A 17,491-nucleotide genomic window follows, 5' to 3' on the forward strand; every position below is an offset into this window, starting at 1 on the left:
TAACTGACAAAGTACTTACGTATACGAGCACAATTCAAATCGAAGCTACGAATTAAATTTCAGTCTATAATTGTATATTATTAATGTCAATATATTTACTGGAGAAACTCAATCGATCAATTTTTTTATCATTTTAAGTAGATTAAAATTATTATTTTGCTTGACAACTCTCACCCAACAAATCCATAGAAGACTTTTCCCAAGCTACCAAAAGTCACAAACTTATGATTCACCATTTTACGCGAACTAGCGCACGACGGTCGATTCAAAATATTCATTCATCCCGAATTGTACATGACTACCGATCTCGCCCGGTACTTTCTTTCTCCTTGAAAATGAAAGATCAAGCCAGCCTTTCTATTTCATATCAGCGACAAGAAGAAAGCGTGTGCATCGTTCGATCACTGTCGGATACTGTTTAAGGTGCCGAAAAACGGAGGGAAAAAGCAAGTGATGGGTTCACCTGCAACGTTCAGATCTATAGATGAACCAAAGCCACGTGCAGGAGGACAGTCGAAGCAAAATAAGCGGGTGAGATAGAGAGAGAGTTGGAAAGTAGGCCTTAGTCGTTCAGTCAGTAGTCAACTGCGTGCCAAGACGATTGGTTGCCGTAATGGTAAGTTCCTCGGCGGTTCTAGTGTTGTTGTTTCAAAAAAATAATTTCTGTGAAAAATCGAAGTTTCCATCATTCATTGATAGTACAAAACTTCCAAGTGTCTGTAGAACTTGAATGGGATATTTATTTAACATTATTTATTAATGATCGTAACAAGAATCAGTAAGATCCTCGTAACAATTTTCTGATAGCTGTTGATGAATAGCCCGCTTTCATGGTTACGCGAGCTTGATCTAAGTAAATGATCATATCGCTAATGATAATAATAAATCAATAAATTTAAATTTAATCGTTGGACAATTCTAACATATTACTCATTTTGATTACATAAAGAAATATCGATTGTATGTCACGGTACTTTCGCATGTCGTTACTAATTTATTAATGGAATAATACTGAAAGTTGAATGAGTGATACGTGACATTCACTTTACTATTGCTCGAATTTAATTCCAAATGAGATAGATGACACTTGGAAAATATCTTTGTTAGTGTTTATAAATTTTAAGCGATTCGATATGGCAAAGGAAAACAACGGTATATTCTTTATATAAATGTTTGTTCAAAGTGACATACGTGAAAATCGCAAGATCAATAAGCTCGTGTTAACGCGTGAAAAGGGTCACGTCATCGAAGACGAAAGTGACTTTCGACTTCGAAGATCATTATCGTAAATCATCCAGCGTGTCTAATTTCACTGCTTAACACAATCACTCCACATAATACTTTTTCCATTACACGAAATACTTATAACGCTGTGAAATGGAAATACATTAAGTACAGTTTTTTAAAACTTCGAGTTATTCCTGGTTTCTCCTCCGATTAAATTTTATCCACGAAGACGAAATGGCAGGGAAGTCTAAATACTTGAACCATTTTTGCCAGGGTTTAAACTCGGTTTAGCCGGAAATCGGCCGGAAAATAATAGTCATTTCAAGAAACGAGCACATAAAAAATTATCTAGAAAGTTTTCTGGAAGTCGAAAGGAACGAATGTAGCAAAATCACGTTTCCAGGCCGCTCAACACCTCCAATAACAATTAGTGACAGTATAGGTAACAGCGGTGGCATGTTATAAAATACAGCGTCTATTATAGTAGTAATTTTTTTCGATAATTGTCTCACAGCGGTATGACAAGCGCTGCCGGAAATTACGATTATGGTATCATGTAAATTGTACCTTTCTTTTCTATTCTATATAATTTTTCTCAGATTCAGGAATCGTTCAATTTTTATACTACATTGCATAACATAACCAGGTTATTGGACTTTCTCGATCGGCTAAATAAGTCAAGGATATTTTGCGAGAGCTGTTTTATGAATATGAAAGAGACACGGTACTGAGTTCAACTGATTGCAATCGTTTCTAGATGTTCGAAGGAAAAAAGCGCGAGCAATATGCATCTTACGTAAACTCGATAACTATTTCATTAAGAATCATTTATATGGGCCTGTAACAGAATTGTAATTCTCGACGAAGATTGAAAAAATGTTAACAATGTCTTAGAAAGAATTTTGATTAATTGACTTTCAACAAGGGAATGATACAAGTGATCGCGAATATGAACTAGATTTCTGTATTCGTTTCGAGTCAGCGATTACGTGTAAAATTTATTCCGAGAAGCAGTTGCGAACCACAAAGTGCGTTAATAACGTGGAATCGTTAATTCTTCGAATGCAATTGGCATTCAAAATTTTAATCGTAGTTTATCTTGCAATTCTTTGCATAATAAATAAGATTGCGACGATACTTTAATCGATGCAATAATTGTTTGCGCAGTTCGCGGTTTTCTGTTTGCTGCTCCTCTTCAGTCTAGGTCACTGCCAGGACAATGAACTTCCGTCAAGATTCGAGATCGAGAGCTCAATCAACCGTACGATCGAGGAAGTCGAAAGACAGGTTCGCGATGACCCCAGTCTGCCTAGGCTAACTAGACAAGAAATAGTGAATATTCTGGAAAACATCACGTCCCAGGACTTGTACGAATTCAAAGACAAAGAAAAATTTGAAAAAGCGAGGGATTTGTATCAAAGGGCGTTGATGGTTGTCCTCCCTTACAGTGCTAACGAATCACCTGGAAACTTAAGGGACCTTTACACGAAACCACCAATGACGAAGATAATTCCTGATTTTCTAATATCAGAAAATGATAAAGACGAGTCTGACGAAGGGAAAACGAAAAAAGAGAATAACAACGTAGAGAATTCCGAAAGATTAGTTACAGAGAATTTAATAGTAAATCGTAATTCCTATAAGACCATTTCGAAAGAATCTACTACGATGAAGAATCATTATAAAAATCACAGGGACACGTACTCAGAAGTGCGTACGAAGGTGCCTTTAAAGGAATCGTTGAAACTGGATTCCACGCCTATCAGGTTTACTTTCAACCTGGAGAATCTTCAGAAAAACGCGTTCACCACTGAGAAAACGACCACGAGGCAATATCCAATTTACAGAAATAGTGGAAGCAACGATACTGGATTAGAAATTGTTTATAGCACCAGCGTTACCCATAAACCTACCACGAAACCAGCTTCTAAGGAAATTACTATCGACTTGGAAAGATCCAAAGTGAATCAGAATATATTGACATCTAGTCAATGGCGTTACAACGCACCGCCGAGTACCATTATGAAACCAACTGTACCTTCCAAACTCGACAAAATACCGTTTCTTCCAACTATTAACGTGCAGCCTGAAGATCATCTTACTGTTTCTTCGACATCAAGACCAGAAGTCTTAATGAGAGATACCAGTACTGCGGAAAACTTGATGTCGAGTTCTGAAAAACCAACTACCGTTTTTGTGACACCCATGCCCACCGAAACGTCTTCGAAAGTGAAGTATAGTTCCACGTATTCCTTGAATTCTGCAGGATTTCGTCAAGCCGCTACAACGACAACTACTACTAGTACTACTACAACCACCATGCCAATGAGACCAGAGGTGATGGATCTGTTAGCTTCGATTGGCTTACGACCAAGTAACAGCAGCAATGTCGAAGATGTTTATAAGAAGAACAAGGATATTCTTGAGAGCAAAGTACAAGTTCCAGACCTGAATAGTATTCACAGTATGGCTTCTGCTGGAAATGACGCAGTATCGATTGTCAACCAAAACGCTTTTGAAAGCCCAGGATCTGAGATCAAGAAAGGCGTGGAAAATCTAACTCCGGATGTTCAATTGATGTTCAAAAAATTCGGTCTTGAAACTTCGAATTTGGCCCAACCCACGACCAGCACCACAGAGAAGACGACAATTAACCTAAACTCGTATACAAACTTCAAGCCTCTGCCTACTTCTAGCGTAAAGAATCAAGAGATGAAGGAGTTCTTGGCTAAATTTGGACTTGGTATCAATGACAATCGAAGACAGAAATCAATGAAACCATCTACGGAAGCTCCATCCGTGATCGAAGCTGTACCGAACAACATGAGAGGGATTTTGGAGAACATAGGCCTGATCTCTAATTCTCAAAAGTTAGCCAAGACTGTGGTAAATTCTATGGAAGACATGGAATCGACAGAGACATCCAAGTATCATGTATTCAAACCACACGAAGCGGCTGTGGATAACGAAGAACAAAGAAACAAGATCAACGAGCTTCTGGATACTGTGAAATTGGTGCAGGAGGGTAAGGCTAACATTCAGAATGTTAAAAAAGTGGCGAACGATTTGCTGCAGTCCACGAAGATTCTAAAAGACGGGCCAGACCCGCTGAAACTCGAAGAGATCATCAGAAACTACAACGAACAAGTCAGAAACGAAGTGAAGAGGCAGCAAGAAAACCAAGAGGAGAAAGAAGCAAGCACTGTTACCACCACGGAACAAACTATCTCTCCTTCGAGCATTACGACTGGTATTAAGAAATTTATGATATACGTTTTGGGTGGTACGGAGTTTTGGGTTCAAAAAATCGTTCAGGGATTAACGAAACTTCGAAATCTATTAATTAACGTGTATAACAAAATAATTAGACGAGGGTCTGGTTGACTATCTGATCCCTACTAATTCTGTACCAAAAATTTTCGACTCGTATTCATGCATTTTTTTGTCATCTTTCACTTACTCGAAAGATATAGCAAAACATTTCTTACTACGTTCTTAATTGCTTTCCTTTTCTGTTCTAACAACGTTGATGAGCCTATGTTAAATCTTCTTCTCGCGCAGAAGAAAGGCCGATCTTTCCCACAAAAGGAATAGCTGGGAAAAGATCTATGAAAACTACAGATTGGTTCGAGGTCTATCACTTTCCATTCGCTTGTTAATCTTTCTTGCTAATTGTGAGAAATACTCTGTACATAGAGTGCTAATGTTCCTTTTTCATGACTAATGCTACAGAGAAATTCTGTGTACATTGTACACGTGTTACCATGTATTAACGGAACATTTACTCTTAACGATACATCATATCCTATCTCATTGTATAATATTCATTCTTATCTACAATGTTATTGTTGCAAATTATCATTGAAATCTGAATGCATGCGGTTTCCTACCAATTCTCAGAGTACGTCACTCAACTTCAACATTTCTCAGTCTTACAATTCACACTTCGAACGGAACAGTGTCGAACGAAATTTAAACCCGAATTCATGATGGAACTTGTCAACAGAATCGGCAGATACCACCTTAAGCACTTCCATGACGACAGATTCAGCGACAGCAGCTTCTGATCAATCAAAATCGGCCACATCGATATCACTTGAGACCTCTTCCTCTTCTACCACCGTGTCGACCACGGCCAGCTCGAACCTGATGGCATTAGAGGAGTCTTTCGGTGGTACGACCAAAGAACCTGATACTGCTCTACCTCCGAGAAGGAAGAGCGGTCTCTATTTCCTGGTGGATTGGAATTCGTTTCTCGAAGTCGGTGAAGAGGACAAGGAAAAGATCAACGTGAGGTTTGCGCCAAAAGTTGGTGACAGAACGAGATTCTTATCAGTTACTGTGCCTTAGACATTAACTGTAGCAGAAGTTACTCGTAGTTTAGAATTACATGCTGTTTGTCGCATTCTGAAAATAACAAGTTTGATGATGCGTTTGAAAATCAAAGTAATGATTAATTTTGTTTAAACGATATGTACATACGTAGGAAAATGTAATATATTGTTGAAAGGGATATGAAGGGATTTAACAAATTATAAATGGTTAGTACGTTTTGTAATGGAACAATTTGGTGTACGATGCATTGATTATATATTCATAAAACATCAAGGATAATTGTTACGTTACACGGTTTTACAACACGTAGTTATTTATGCACGTTGTTTGTATTATAATATGTTGACTGAATAAAACGTTTTCTCTAAAGAAAACGAGCAACTAACATTGTTTGACCTACATACTTGTGAAAGTGTACAATTAGCATGTACAAATGAAGAAAAACCTATAGGTTGATAAATTATTCAAGAAGAGAAGTCATGGATGCTAACGAATCACTGAAATAGTATCATAATTTATTTCCAATCATTAAGTCGTTCTAGTAAAATATAAAAATCGTTGTATTCTGAGAACCACTGCGTGTGAACTCAATCGCGATCAAAATATTTTGTATCGTACGATCGACTGTTACGAGTATCCTTTCCGAGATCATTCGATCTAATCGCAACGTTACAATGCCCCCGTCAATTCATAATCCTACTTTTTGGTTATTTCTTTTCGTTTGTGCGAACATTACAAATTGCTGGGATATCAACCATGTCTTAAAAACTCCACATCAATTTGCGGATATCAATTTATCTCGAATTACACGAAATTCTGAAAATGAAACGTTAATTTGGATGGAATACGAATTCAATACAGGCGCAGGGAACAGAGAAGGTACTGTACAAGATATTATTTTGTTTGAACCGCGTATAACTTTAATCATAAATACCGACGACAGTTTCCTTTCATTCCAGAGCTCATAATGACAGATATCTTTGTTCGTAAATACGCAAACTTACCAGAAACAGTGACAAATTGGCAATCTCTAGACGTAAATGGTATCAACTATCTATTTGGGGTTCAGAAATCTATCTTATACGTTTACAAACTTAATCGGGATACGGCTGTTGTCTATGATTCTATTATTTTTGATCTGGAAGATACTATATTAACGTTTAGAGTGATCAACCTTCACTCGGAGCTTGATGCTGCGATCGTTTTCTGCGTAGAATCGAACAGTGGAAACATGTTACGGTGGTACAGATTAAAAGATGGAAATGTTTTTCAATTCTTTTGGTCGTGGTCAGTACAGAAACGTATAAAAGACATGAAGTTCATTGAACACGAAAAGCCATATAAAATATTGCTGTTGAATGACGACGAATTATATTCTGGATTGCAAACATCCATCGACGTGTATGGATTTATCATTGACTTTTCAATCAATACTTTCGACTTTTGGTAATTATTCGTACGATATAAATTTGCAATAATCGCTGAATCCATACATTCAATCCGAATTATTCGTTCGGTATAGGTTTCATGATAGGCTCTTTGTACCAAGAACGTTTGGTATACAGATATGCCCTATTTATGAAAGCAGTTCACTCGCTGTTCAAGGCATGAATGATATCTCGCTCTATGAATATAGACCCACTACCGAGGGCCGTATTTTTCAAAAGCTACAAACGATAGAGTCGTATAATTTAAAAAACTTTGTTTGTTTTGAGAGCGGTTATCTTCAATTTTTGGCGACTTCTGGACCGGAAGCTGGCCTTTTTCACTTCGTAGATGGTGAATTCCAGTTCAATACAGAGTCTGAACACAACTTTGGTAAAACTAAATTCCATAAAGAATTGAATTACCGTGATTCTCTCCCTGAATAATTAATTGATGTGTATTACAGATGTTTCAGAAATCTTATGGGTGACAAACGTAAATGTGGATACGTATAGAAACGAGTCATTGTTGTTGGTTCAACTGAAAAACTCCACAGTAATGGCTCTTGCCTGGGAAGGCCTGAATTTCAAAAGAATCTCGTTACCTAACAGTATCCTCGATCAGTTTGATCTATCCATGATTACACCACTTCCGAAGTATGGATTCATCTTGGGTAATCAAATTGTAAAACTTAACGTGCAGTTGAAAAACACGGAACATCCGATTCAATCCAGTATCGAAAGACTGCTGATCTTGCAATCTTTGTTAAACGTAGGTATCGTAGGCACTCTTAAAATATTTAAAAATTACAGATCTTCGAAATACCTGTTTAGGATTCGTTGAATCATCAAGAAAGGATTCTCGATGAAACAAAGGCGCGTCTCGAAAAGAGTTACTTAAGGAATCCTATAATTACCGGAGTTTGGAATGTTAGTACAGTAAACGCCACGAATGCAATTATATCTGATAACGTGACTTATCATTCGATCACGATGGACGGAACGACTTTAACGAAAGAAGATTTGACATTCGACGCAGACAGTTTCGCGGAAAAATTGAAAAACGTAAGCCGAAAACTCGATGAAATCGATTCGAATTTGATGAACACCATAGAACATAATTTAACGGATCTGCTTTCCGATTCGGATTTCACGATATTTGGAAATATTAATGTTACTGGCAATTTGTATGTGAGAAACTTAACTGCGCTGTCCATCAATGACATCAACGAAACAATTGTCTTTGATTCCATCGAGGCTGAAGATCTGACAGTTCATTCGATGAATGGTATTCCTATCGAGAATATTCAGTTTGGTGATTCTATAGTGGATTATAGTGCCGTGGATTTTTATAAAATAAATCGTGCTCAAGTAAACGGGAATCTCTTTTTCTCTGTGATTAATGGAATTGATTGGACAACATTGATGAAGAATATTGTGTGGAAACACGAAACAATGTATATTCCTGGAAATACTATTATCGAAGGGGTAAAATTTAAAGCTAGATATACAATTTTATATAAGTGGCATAATTAATTTGATGTAACAATTATATTAATTTCAGACGTTGATCTCAGATATTTTTGAGCTGGGTATCCTAAATAATCTTTTGTATCCAACGGAATATGTTTTGGAGAATAGTGATACTTCCGTGATTATAACCGGTACCAAATCGTTCGATTCGATGCTGCTATCACGATTGGAAAATGTAACCACTCTAAATGACGTAAATTTCGAAGACTACGTAATTTTGTATAAAGACAACATTCTAAAAGAAGAGATTGCCTTCGAGAACATAAAAATTGATGGAGAATTTCGGGTATGTTTTTGGTTAAGTTTTAGGCGTATTTCTAATATTGTACGAATCTTTTATAACTATAGTTAGATGGCGAAATATCAGGAATTAGTATGGAAGATAGATTATTGTTGAACGAAACTTCAAAGATTTCATCGGATGTGATGTTTTTCAACTTAAATGTTTTGGGAAATGTTACATTCGACACATTGTTCATGAATAAACGTGTACTAAATTTAGAGGATTTATTGTTAAAAACCGACAAGGAAATTAAAATTACTGGGATTAAGACATTTTTAAAGAATGTCGGAATAAAATCTAATGTTACCATCACATCCGGTATGGTTAATGGACATTTTTTGGATGAGTTCGCGACTTTGGACACAGTACAAGATTTTCCAAGTATGAATTCGCTTTCTTTTATCGGCAATTAATATTCGTTTATTAATCACTATGTATCGTTTCAGATTTAACAAAGATACTATCGAACGTGACTTTTGGAAATGTGACGTTTGGGGCTATGAAGAAATTAAAAGCTTTCTTCAAGGAGAATACAAATTCCAACAATTGCTTGGACAGGATTATTGTGTTTAAGTCTCCAATTATTGTAGACCAGTTGTCTTTTGATGGACTAAACAACAACGTTTCATTCGATGTCTTTAATCAGAAAGTGAACGAAATATTTCAAAACGTTAGCTTTGAAAATTTAATGACGGAAACATTACTGGCGGATAAAATAACACCAAAGGTTGTTAATGGTCTTGATTTCGCCAATTTCACAAAACATTTAGAGTTTCCGAATATTGGAGCCATCGACCAGTTGGAGATCGATCGCTTGAACGCGAAATTTATCAATGGAATGTCGTTGGATGAGATCAGTCTGTTGACCGATAGATTAGGCGCGACTTTAGACAGCATTCTTAATGGAAGCAAAACTCTAAACTCTCTTCAAGTAACAGGAATGGTTATTACAAAGTTACTTAATGGAAATGTCTTGGCGGATCTGTATACTGAAGATGAAATCGACACCGTGATTTTCAAGTCAGATGTTGTCATTAAGAATTTGACGATTTTGGACTTTATGAATGGCTTCAATTTTTCAGAACGCGTACTTGATACGGTTTTAAAATCCGAGACAAATATAGTAATCGATGCACATAAAAGCTTTGACACAATTATTTGCCATCAACTTGAGGCGACCGCTTTGAATGGCCATCCCATAGAAAATATTCTAGACCCCTTTAAAGAACAGGTGTTAACAGGTCCTGTTATCGTCAATGGTTCTGTGACAATTCTTAAAGAATTCAATACAACCGGAAGTATCGGTGATGTACCATTCTATAATCTGATAAAGAAATTCAAACATTTAGGAAACAATAGCTACGAATTGCACGGAGATGTTCGCTTCCTTAATGATGTGACTATAAAAAATCTTTACACGAATGGATTAATCCAGGGAAAAAATTTCGATCACTTCTTAACCATGATAATGTTTAACAACAAGGATAATCTTACAGTTTCTGGCACGAAAGTGTTCGAAAACACTGTCATCTTTAATGATACGTTTATAGTGCAGGACAAATTGAATGACATAGATCTGAAAAGATTCCAAGAAAAGGTCGTCTTTATAGACACGCCGTTCTTTATTGAATCAAAAATTATTTTTAGAGATGGTATAAAAATAGAAAAGGATCTTGTAGTTTGGGCAAACCTCACAACGAAATCTATTATGGGAATCGATGTAAATGACCTGCATCATGATGTTCTAAACCTTAACAGACCTAATTATATCGAAGGTGACTGGAATTCCGATTATTTTGGATTACATCTGGAAATGTTTTGAAAATGTATTTTTTCGATCGCAGGTACTACCACGTTTACTGATGTCAATTTTCAATCTGATATTCAAGTAGAGAAATTCAACCATTTGGATATGAATTTATTAATACCGCTGGACACTGAACAAAGTATAGAATTTTTGAAATGTGACAATATTACTGTAGATAAAATGCAAATTTTCGGAAGAATCAATGACGTTAACTTACAGGAGGTTCAATACAACACTTTTATGGTATATATATTTCAAATTAATCTATTGGATGTTTTTGGAAATTCCATCTTTTTATTTAAAAGAGACATGATTCTATAAGGAACAAGTAGATCTATTTACATTATTTGATGATTAATTCCTCCAGTTCTCTAATAGCATTTTTGTTTTCAGATGACTGGGGACCAGAAAATATCAGGACACTTTAATTTTCGTGGGAATGTTCACGTTCGACAGAATTTCAATGCTCACATTATTAACGGCATCGATCCGAAAAGTTTTATACCTTTGAATTCGAAGAGTTCTATAAACGGTAAAACATAGACGACAAACGTTTCGAAGAGATGATCGACAAATGATTTTATACATAAGCCATTTTCTCTAAAACGTTTACTTTTCTAGGCAATTTTATATTCGAAAGACCAATATTTCTCAATCAGAGTCTTCGAGTGTTAGGCTACTTGAACGGCATAGATCCGGCTCGTTGGGAAGCTGTGGCGGTCACGACCAACAATTTAGTATCACAGTTTATCTCTGGTAAATGGGTCGTATTTGGTAACGTTTACTTTGAGAAAGGGGCATCGGGAAATGATATGTTAAACGGCACGAACATCACAGAGCTGTCAAATACTTTAGCAAAGGAACATTTAGGGATGAACGATGTATTGGCGGAAAAAAGTGTATGGAAACCATTTTCAATGAACCTTTCAGGTATTAATGATTTAGAAATTTTGTGCAAACGCTTATGCTTTCTTTTTAGGCAAATCTGGATAGTATGTGTGAGGACTTGCGCGAGCTGAAACGCTACGCTGAGAAACAAATTTACAAGTTCAATGCGTTTGATTATCTGCAAGTCATCAAGTTCCACAGCAGCATCGTTAGCGTCCACCATTTCGAGCTGGATGACTTCGACTATATAATATTAAGCTACACTACCTGTCACATGCACATGTACTCTTTTACTGGAACAAAATTCGAGTTGGTCGTCAACATATCTGATTTTGGAGTGGTCGAACAATGGACCACTTATAAATACGACCAAGCTTTATATTTTCTCACTTCAGGGCCAAGTTCTTGTGGAAGGAGTCCTACAAATCTATGGAAGCTAAAGGATGACACGTTTAGGGTAAGTTTTAGTGTTATATTTGGAACTAAAAGTGATTAAATATCATTATCTATGCTTCGTTAAAAATTTTAGCACGTTTTAAATTTTGGCCATGATATAGACAGTAACAAAATAGATCAAGACATATTTTTGACGTCAATTGACAAAAACGAACGACTGCAGTCATCTAGAAGTATGAACGAGGAAATACAGAAGCCTCTTTCGTCTCTGGTAGACGATGATAATGTTCAGATTATTTTCGAGAAAGATCAAATATTGTTGGCTAGCAAGAAGAATGCTAGTAAATATAACGTTAATCGTTCTGCCAATGTAAATCTTAGGAAATATGCTAGAAATTCAGAAAGTCTGAAATTCAAAGTTGGATTATTTGAGAAAGAAATGTTTCTGTATTATGACAAAGATGTTAGCGAGGATCGTATATTTGTGAGTTAAATCTTCGAAAAAATACTTAATAAATCATGCCTTCCAATTTTTTAATTCCTATATTCTACGTAGATCTTTAATAACGATGTAAAAGGAAAAAAGATCCTTCAAACAATAAAAGCACACCGACCAACATCCTTTACGATACTTAATTTCGATGGATTGATCGAAACACTGCTTGTTTTTGTTGAAAATAGGAAGAATCTTCGAATTTATGAATATAAAGGTAATTATTAAACTATTTTTCATATAATAAATACAAGGGGAGATTTTTTTTCAGGTATTCAAGGCTTCCTATATAAGGATAGTATAAGATTGAACGTTAATAAATTATTTACCTTTAAGATTAGAAAGTATCCTAATTTAGCGAAACGATATTGCCTGAGTTTAATCTATGAAAACAAATTAACAATTTTGGAAGCAAAAATGTACGGCGAAAAATTAGATATGGAAACGTTAACATGCTCGAAACGTTGAAGTTTTCTGCCAAAGAATTAATATTAAAAACGTTGTTAGTGCGTGTAAGATTATTTATTGTAGCTATGTATGTACGAGAGTTAGAATTAATTAATATTCATCGTTTATAAAACTGTATTACATTATAATTAGTTGTATGTATCAATTATAAGCATATTCGATAAATAATACTGCATTCTTGCATACTCTATTATGACTTCTTATATTGTAAACAGCATCTTGAAAAACTGACTAGTAAATACCTCCAGATCGTTTCGCTTTGTAGAACGCTATGATTTCTTCGTCGATTTCCGGATCCCCTGTCAAAGGCAATGAATCCTCAAACTGTTTGTCTTTTGTCTCCGTATTAGACTTTCGCTCGAAATCATCCCTTTCTGCTTTGTTTTCCTGTAGAATCAAAGGGGTTTCTGGATTATTAGCACTGAAGCTTAAAAACTTTTGATAAATTGGAGCTGAATAATCTGCCTCTACAAACGAAGCTTCCCGAGTTACAATTTTCGCTTTCGCACTTGATAATTCAACAGGACTCTGCTGTTTCACTTTTGATTCTATCTGATTATTATGATTATGTTTTTTCTTAACGTTTTTCTGCCCTCTTTCAGATTTGCGTAAGGACTGTTGATTCGTGTCATCAGTTTTATCACCTGTTCTCTGATCAATTGCTTGATCTTTATCCTCGATTAAATCACTTAAAGTTAAATTAACGATATTGCAAGGCAATAACTCTGGCATAAATGTATCAATGGATATTGACTTGTTTCTCGATGTCGGATCATTATCATAAACATTAGTACTGCAATCAGGTTTAGTTTCATTACTAATTTTAGGTCTTCGTTTTTGTTTTTTCAACGGTGTACGATTACTTAGGGAATTTTGTATCATTTTTTGATTATCGTTCTCGATATTATTAGTTGTAAACCGATCATCATTTAATTGTGTCGATCGTTGATTCCTTTCCCTTTTCATTCTATCGATCAACAATGCTGTTAAAAAGTTAAGAAATTTTCTGATAAATAATGGAATATTAATAAAATTATAATAGGATACAAATTTCTTTGTCTCTTTGAATAACCAGATCCTTATAATATTCCAGTTTCTTCAGGTAACACTTTGGATCCTTGCTCAATTCGAAAGCTCGCTTGAAACTTTCGAAACAATATTCTACTTTCTTAGGATCATAATCCCAAATGACTTGTTTATTTGATTCTAAAAAGCTTCCGATCTTATGGTCGAGATTTTTTTTATCTGCAGCTGTAAGCTCTTCAGATATCTACATTTGAAATATCAAAACTAATTGAAACCTAATTTACACGCTAAATTGAATTTTTGATAAAGATACTGAACAGTTTGCCTCGTCAAGGCTTTGATTTGTTGCTTAAGTCTGTCATTCTCCGCTCTCAGTAACGCATTTTCACTCTGAATGTCTGTCTCCAAATTTAGTTTTAAGTCATTCCTAATGAGAGCTACTCGTTGAGCGAACCTGCACGTTGACACTGTTTCCTGACAATTACGAGATAAGAGTATATCCAATTAAACAAATGCGCTGATGATTATGAGGCAATAAAAATCGTGTCGTACCTCTAGATTAAAAGCGCAAAGGCTTATGGTCGCTAACATAGTAGTCAGGCAGTTTCCACCTAAGCTGTCTCTCAAAATCGACGTCAATAAGGAATTCCTAAAAATGGAAACAACGAAAGTTCCATGATTAAACAAGGGTTCTAATCTAAAACAAAAGGTAAGTCAGAAGAGTACAATAAAGTTTCATTCGCTATCCGCATATTATTTAAGTGATGAAAAATTATACTGTCGGATATAAATCCCTGAGTGAATTTAGCACCTGTAAGGAATGTGACCTGCGCTCTCCTGACCCAGACACACTATGACTTGTTCCAAGTAATGTAGGCTCAGGTTAATGTGCTTCGCCTCGGTCAGAATGGTGCCAGTTATCGAGCATTTGTAGACACGTTCGGACCTACGGAGATCTCACGTTGAAAAATCGGTTACCGTTACAAAATTTGCCAGCACGGGCGCAGATGGCAATGAGAAAGCACGACACGATGGTGCGCGTAGGAAAAATTATCGCTGACAAGTAGGACAACGTTTAATGCATTTGAGATGTTGGTACGTAATCGTAAAAATGTCACTTCCACAACATTGTTGGAATAGAGATGTAATTTGTGAAAGGAATTTAAAGATATCATTACACAATTACGCACCAGTCGGCAAATATGCGTTTAATCGTGCTCTTTACCAGCTCACTTTCTCACAATTTATCTTTTCTTTTCTTCTTTATCTAATCTTTTCCTTTTTTTTTAATTAGGATGCTCAATTAAAAATTTGTTACTGAAATGAATTTTTCTAATGGTTGTCTTCAATTAGGAGCTGATCAATTGTCGTAATATCTCTAACCCTTGTACCTTCAGTCGATACAAGACGGAGGAAAACATACGAACCCTGCTAGGTCGACGAGATGTACTTTCGCTCGCTTGTATTGTTCAGCGCCGAACTTCTTCGTAGAAACTACGATGGTAAAGATGCAATGCGATCTCGATGACTGAGGATTCATCGGTGTATCGGCGGTAACCCTATGAAGAACTACATTCTTTTTTCCAATACGACAATATAACGAGATTATTTTACCGATTATGATCGCCTAGCACAAGCAATTCGAATGCATCCTCCAAGTTCTTAACGCAATAAAATGTCAAATTCTTCAAGTGTAATTTCCCGGCCTCGTCTTCTCGAATGCTGATACGTCTGAAACGCGTGCACAGTTTCCAATAGATGAGAAATTTTAGTACTCTCCCTTACTTTTAATTGTAAAACAAAAAGAGAATCCTCCGTAACGTGGCGCAAGACAAGGAAGATATAAAGATAACACGGTTGCACCTTGCGCACGATTGCTCCATATTGGAAGTTTGTCGGAATCATGTTTGATCGGTCGGGTCGAGCAGGTTGTTTCCCTTTAGGGGGGCCCCCTGGTTTTTACGAAATACCCTCGTATCCGTGTTCGCGCATTACTCGACAGGCCACCATTTACGTCACCCGGACTTACGGTAAATCTTCCAATCTCGTAACCGCGAAGTCTCGTTGGTGCTTCCGATCTATCAGGTCATAGCCGGTTTCATTGTAAATCTCCAGATATGCCACCTCGATGGAGTACACGTTTTCCGGTCGCTGCATAAAATTTAAGGGCGGTATAGGGTTCTCTGCGCGTACCTATATAACATCTGATAACCAACAAACGCAACCTTTTGTATCGCGTCGAACAGGAATTGCAAAGTTCTCGGTATGATACCACGACATTCGTTCTCCAGACTCCCGGTTATCGTGTACGTTTTCCCAGTGGCGGTCTACAAAATTCATGACTTAAAATCATATCAGAGGCTCGCCTCGATCGAGGTTTCATGGATAGAACGTTCGAGGATGTGGTACGAGTTTGAAATTGTATGACAACGGTAGACGACTTAATTTTAGAAAATAGATGTTTTACTCGAGTCACGTTTTATCGATTCTATCGATTTATTGTTCGGTATACCTGGCCGTAGGCGAAAATGGTACCGTTGTAACCATCGAGAGCACTTTAATAAAAGAAATTGCATAGTTAAGTGAATATTCGAGGAATGCACCCTAATTCATTAATAAATGATACGATTCTTTTACCTTTCAACTACGGATCGTGCAACACTTTCGAACACGTCTTCTTGCGTTGCGGATTCCTCAAATATTCGGAAAAAGCTGAAAGTTTCAGATGTTTGAATTTTTAGACTTCAGATTTTAGACATATTACCGACAATGACAAAATGTTATTTTTGTAATATCTCACGAGAAATTCCAAGACTCGGGACGATTGTCAGGATAATCTTTTATTCTTTGGACTGGAGAGACTAGAACCAAGAAATCCTCCTCGAGATTTTCTTTGGGACGATGCAAGACTTGATAATTCTTTGGAAGAAAACGTGCATCTTATAAAACCAATTTCAATTTGCTATCGCGATATTTACCACTATGTTTCTCCGATTTTGTTCTGGTTTCAATCTGGCGTAGACTTTGATAGAATTTTTCACCATCTCGTTCGTATAACCTCGCAGTTTTGTGGCTATGAATCGATGACAGGTGATCGATTATCGAATACCTATAGATACGTATTACAATTCAGGAAAGAAACAAGTAAAACGTGACAAACTGTTGAATTCTCGAAAGTGGAAAATAGTAAAAAACTTTTTCACACGTGCAGCGTTTCTTATTTAAATCAATTTAAATAACTAAACGTACAAGGCTACCAAAAGCTTCAGATATAGTCAAGAGGTATCGAGCCGTGAAACTAGACCAATAAAAGTGCGACAAGTACACCGACAAAAGCGGCGAGCATTTGCACGTTAAAGCGGCCCATCCGTCGGCAAAAAGGTAGCGGCGGACCTGCGAGAAAGCTTGTGTTTCCACGACAAAAAGAAAAAGACCGACAACGCAACATAGCCTGGTCTTTTCCTCCCTTTCGACGTATCGATATCTCGCCGAACAACGTAGTCGCACCGGTTCGATTGATCGAAACACCCTTCTCCTCCTCCTCCTCCTTTTCCTCTTCGTCCATCAGAGAGGAGAAGAGCGAGAGGTCGCGTGGTCGCCTAGGCGACGAC

General features: G+C 36.6%; 3 protein-coding genes across 3 annotated transcripts; 2 read left to right on the forward strand and 1 right to left on the reverse strand.

Moving 5' to 3' along the window:
- The first annotated feature begins 500 nt into the window (after positions 1 to 500).
- Positions 501 to 5,944, forward strand: LOC100748599 (uncharacterized protein DDB_G0284459). Its single transcript, XM_003487260.4, has 3 exons — positions 501 to 616; positions 2,395 to 4,477; positions 5,234 to 5,944. The coding sequence occupies exons 1-3, from the start codon at positions 614 to 616 to the stop codon at positions 5,575 to 5,577; spliced, it is 2,430 nt and encodes an 809-aa protein (XP_003487308.1). The 5' UTR covers positions 501 to 613; the 3' UTR covers positions 5,578 to 5,944.
- A 72-nt stretch (positions 5,945 to 6,016) lies between these two features.
- LOC100748719 lies at positions 6,017 to 12,898 on the forward strand. Its single transcript, XM_003487261.4, has 15 exons — positions 6,017 to 6,441; positions 6,522 to 7,008; positions 7,085 to 7,380; positions 7,454 to 7,758; positions 7,821 to 8,474; positions 8,551 to 8,805; positions 8,868 to 9,183; positions 9,249 to 10,577; positions 10,647 to 10,852; positions 11,003 to 11,141; positions 11,231 to 11,508; positions 11,589 to 11,954; positions 12,027 to 12,377; positions 12,450 to 12,603; positions 12,658 to 12,898. Exons 1-15 carry the CDS (start codon positions 6,237 to 6,239, stop codon positions 12,852 to 12,854), a joined length of 5,538 nt encoding a protein of 1,845 aa, XP_003487309.1. The 5' UTR covers positions 6,017 to 6,236; the 3' UTR covers positions 12,855 to 12,898.
- Positions 12,899 to 12,905: 7 nt separating this feature from the next.
- On the reverse strand, positions 12,906 to 17,356 carry LOC100745971 (kinesin-like protein KIF6). Its single transcript, XM_003487238.4, has 13 exons — positions 16,859 to 17,356; positions 16,681 to 16,799; positions 16,518 to 16,592; positions 16,393 to 16,435; positions 16,106 to 16,207; positions 15,910 to 16,031; positions 15,495 to 15,611; positions 15,308 to 15,439; positions 14,692 to 14,826; positions 14,433 to 14,529; positions 14,199 to 14,354; positions 13,902 to 14,124; positions 12,906 to 13,837 (listed from the first exon to the last, which is right to left on the reverse strand). The coding sequence occupies exons 1-13, from the start codon at positions 16,922 to 16,924 to the stop codon at positions 13,086 to 13,088; spliced, it is 2,139 nt and encodes a 712-aa protein (XP_003487286.2). The 5' UTR covers positions 16,925 to 17,356; the 3' UTR covers positions 12,906 to 13,085.
- Positions 17,357 to 17,491: the final 135 nt, after the last annotated feature.

This window comes from Bombus impatiens, unplaced genomic scaffold (assembly GCF_000188095.3).
Source record: "Bombus impatiens unplaced genomic scaffold, BIMP_2.2 scf_0146, whole genome shotgun sequence".
Lineage (NCBI taxonomy): Eukaryota > Metazoa > Arthropoda > Insecta > Hymenoptera > Apidae > Bombus > Bombus impatiens.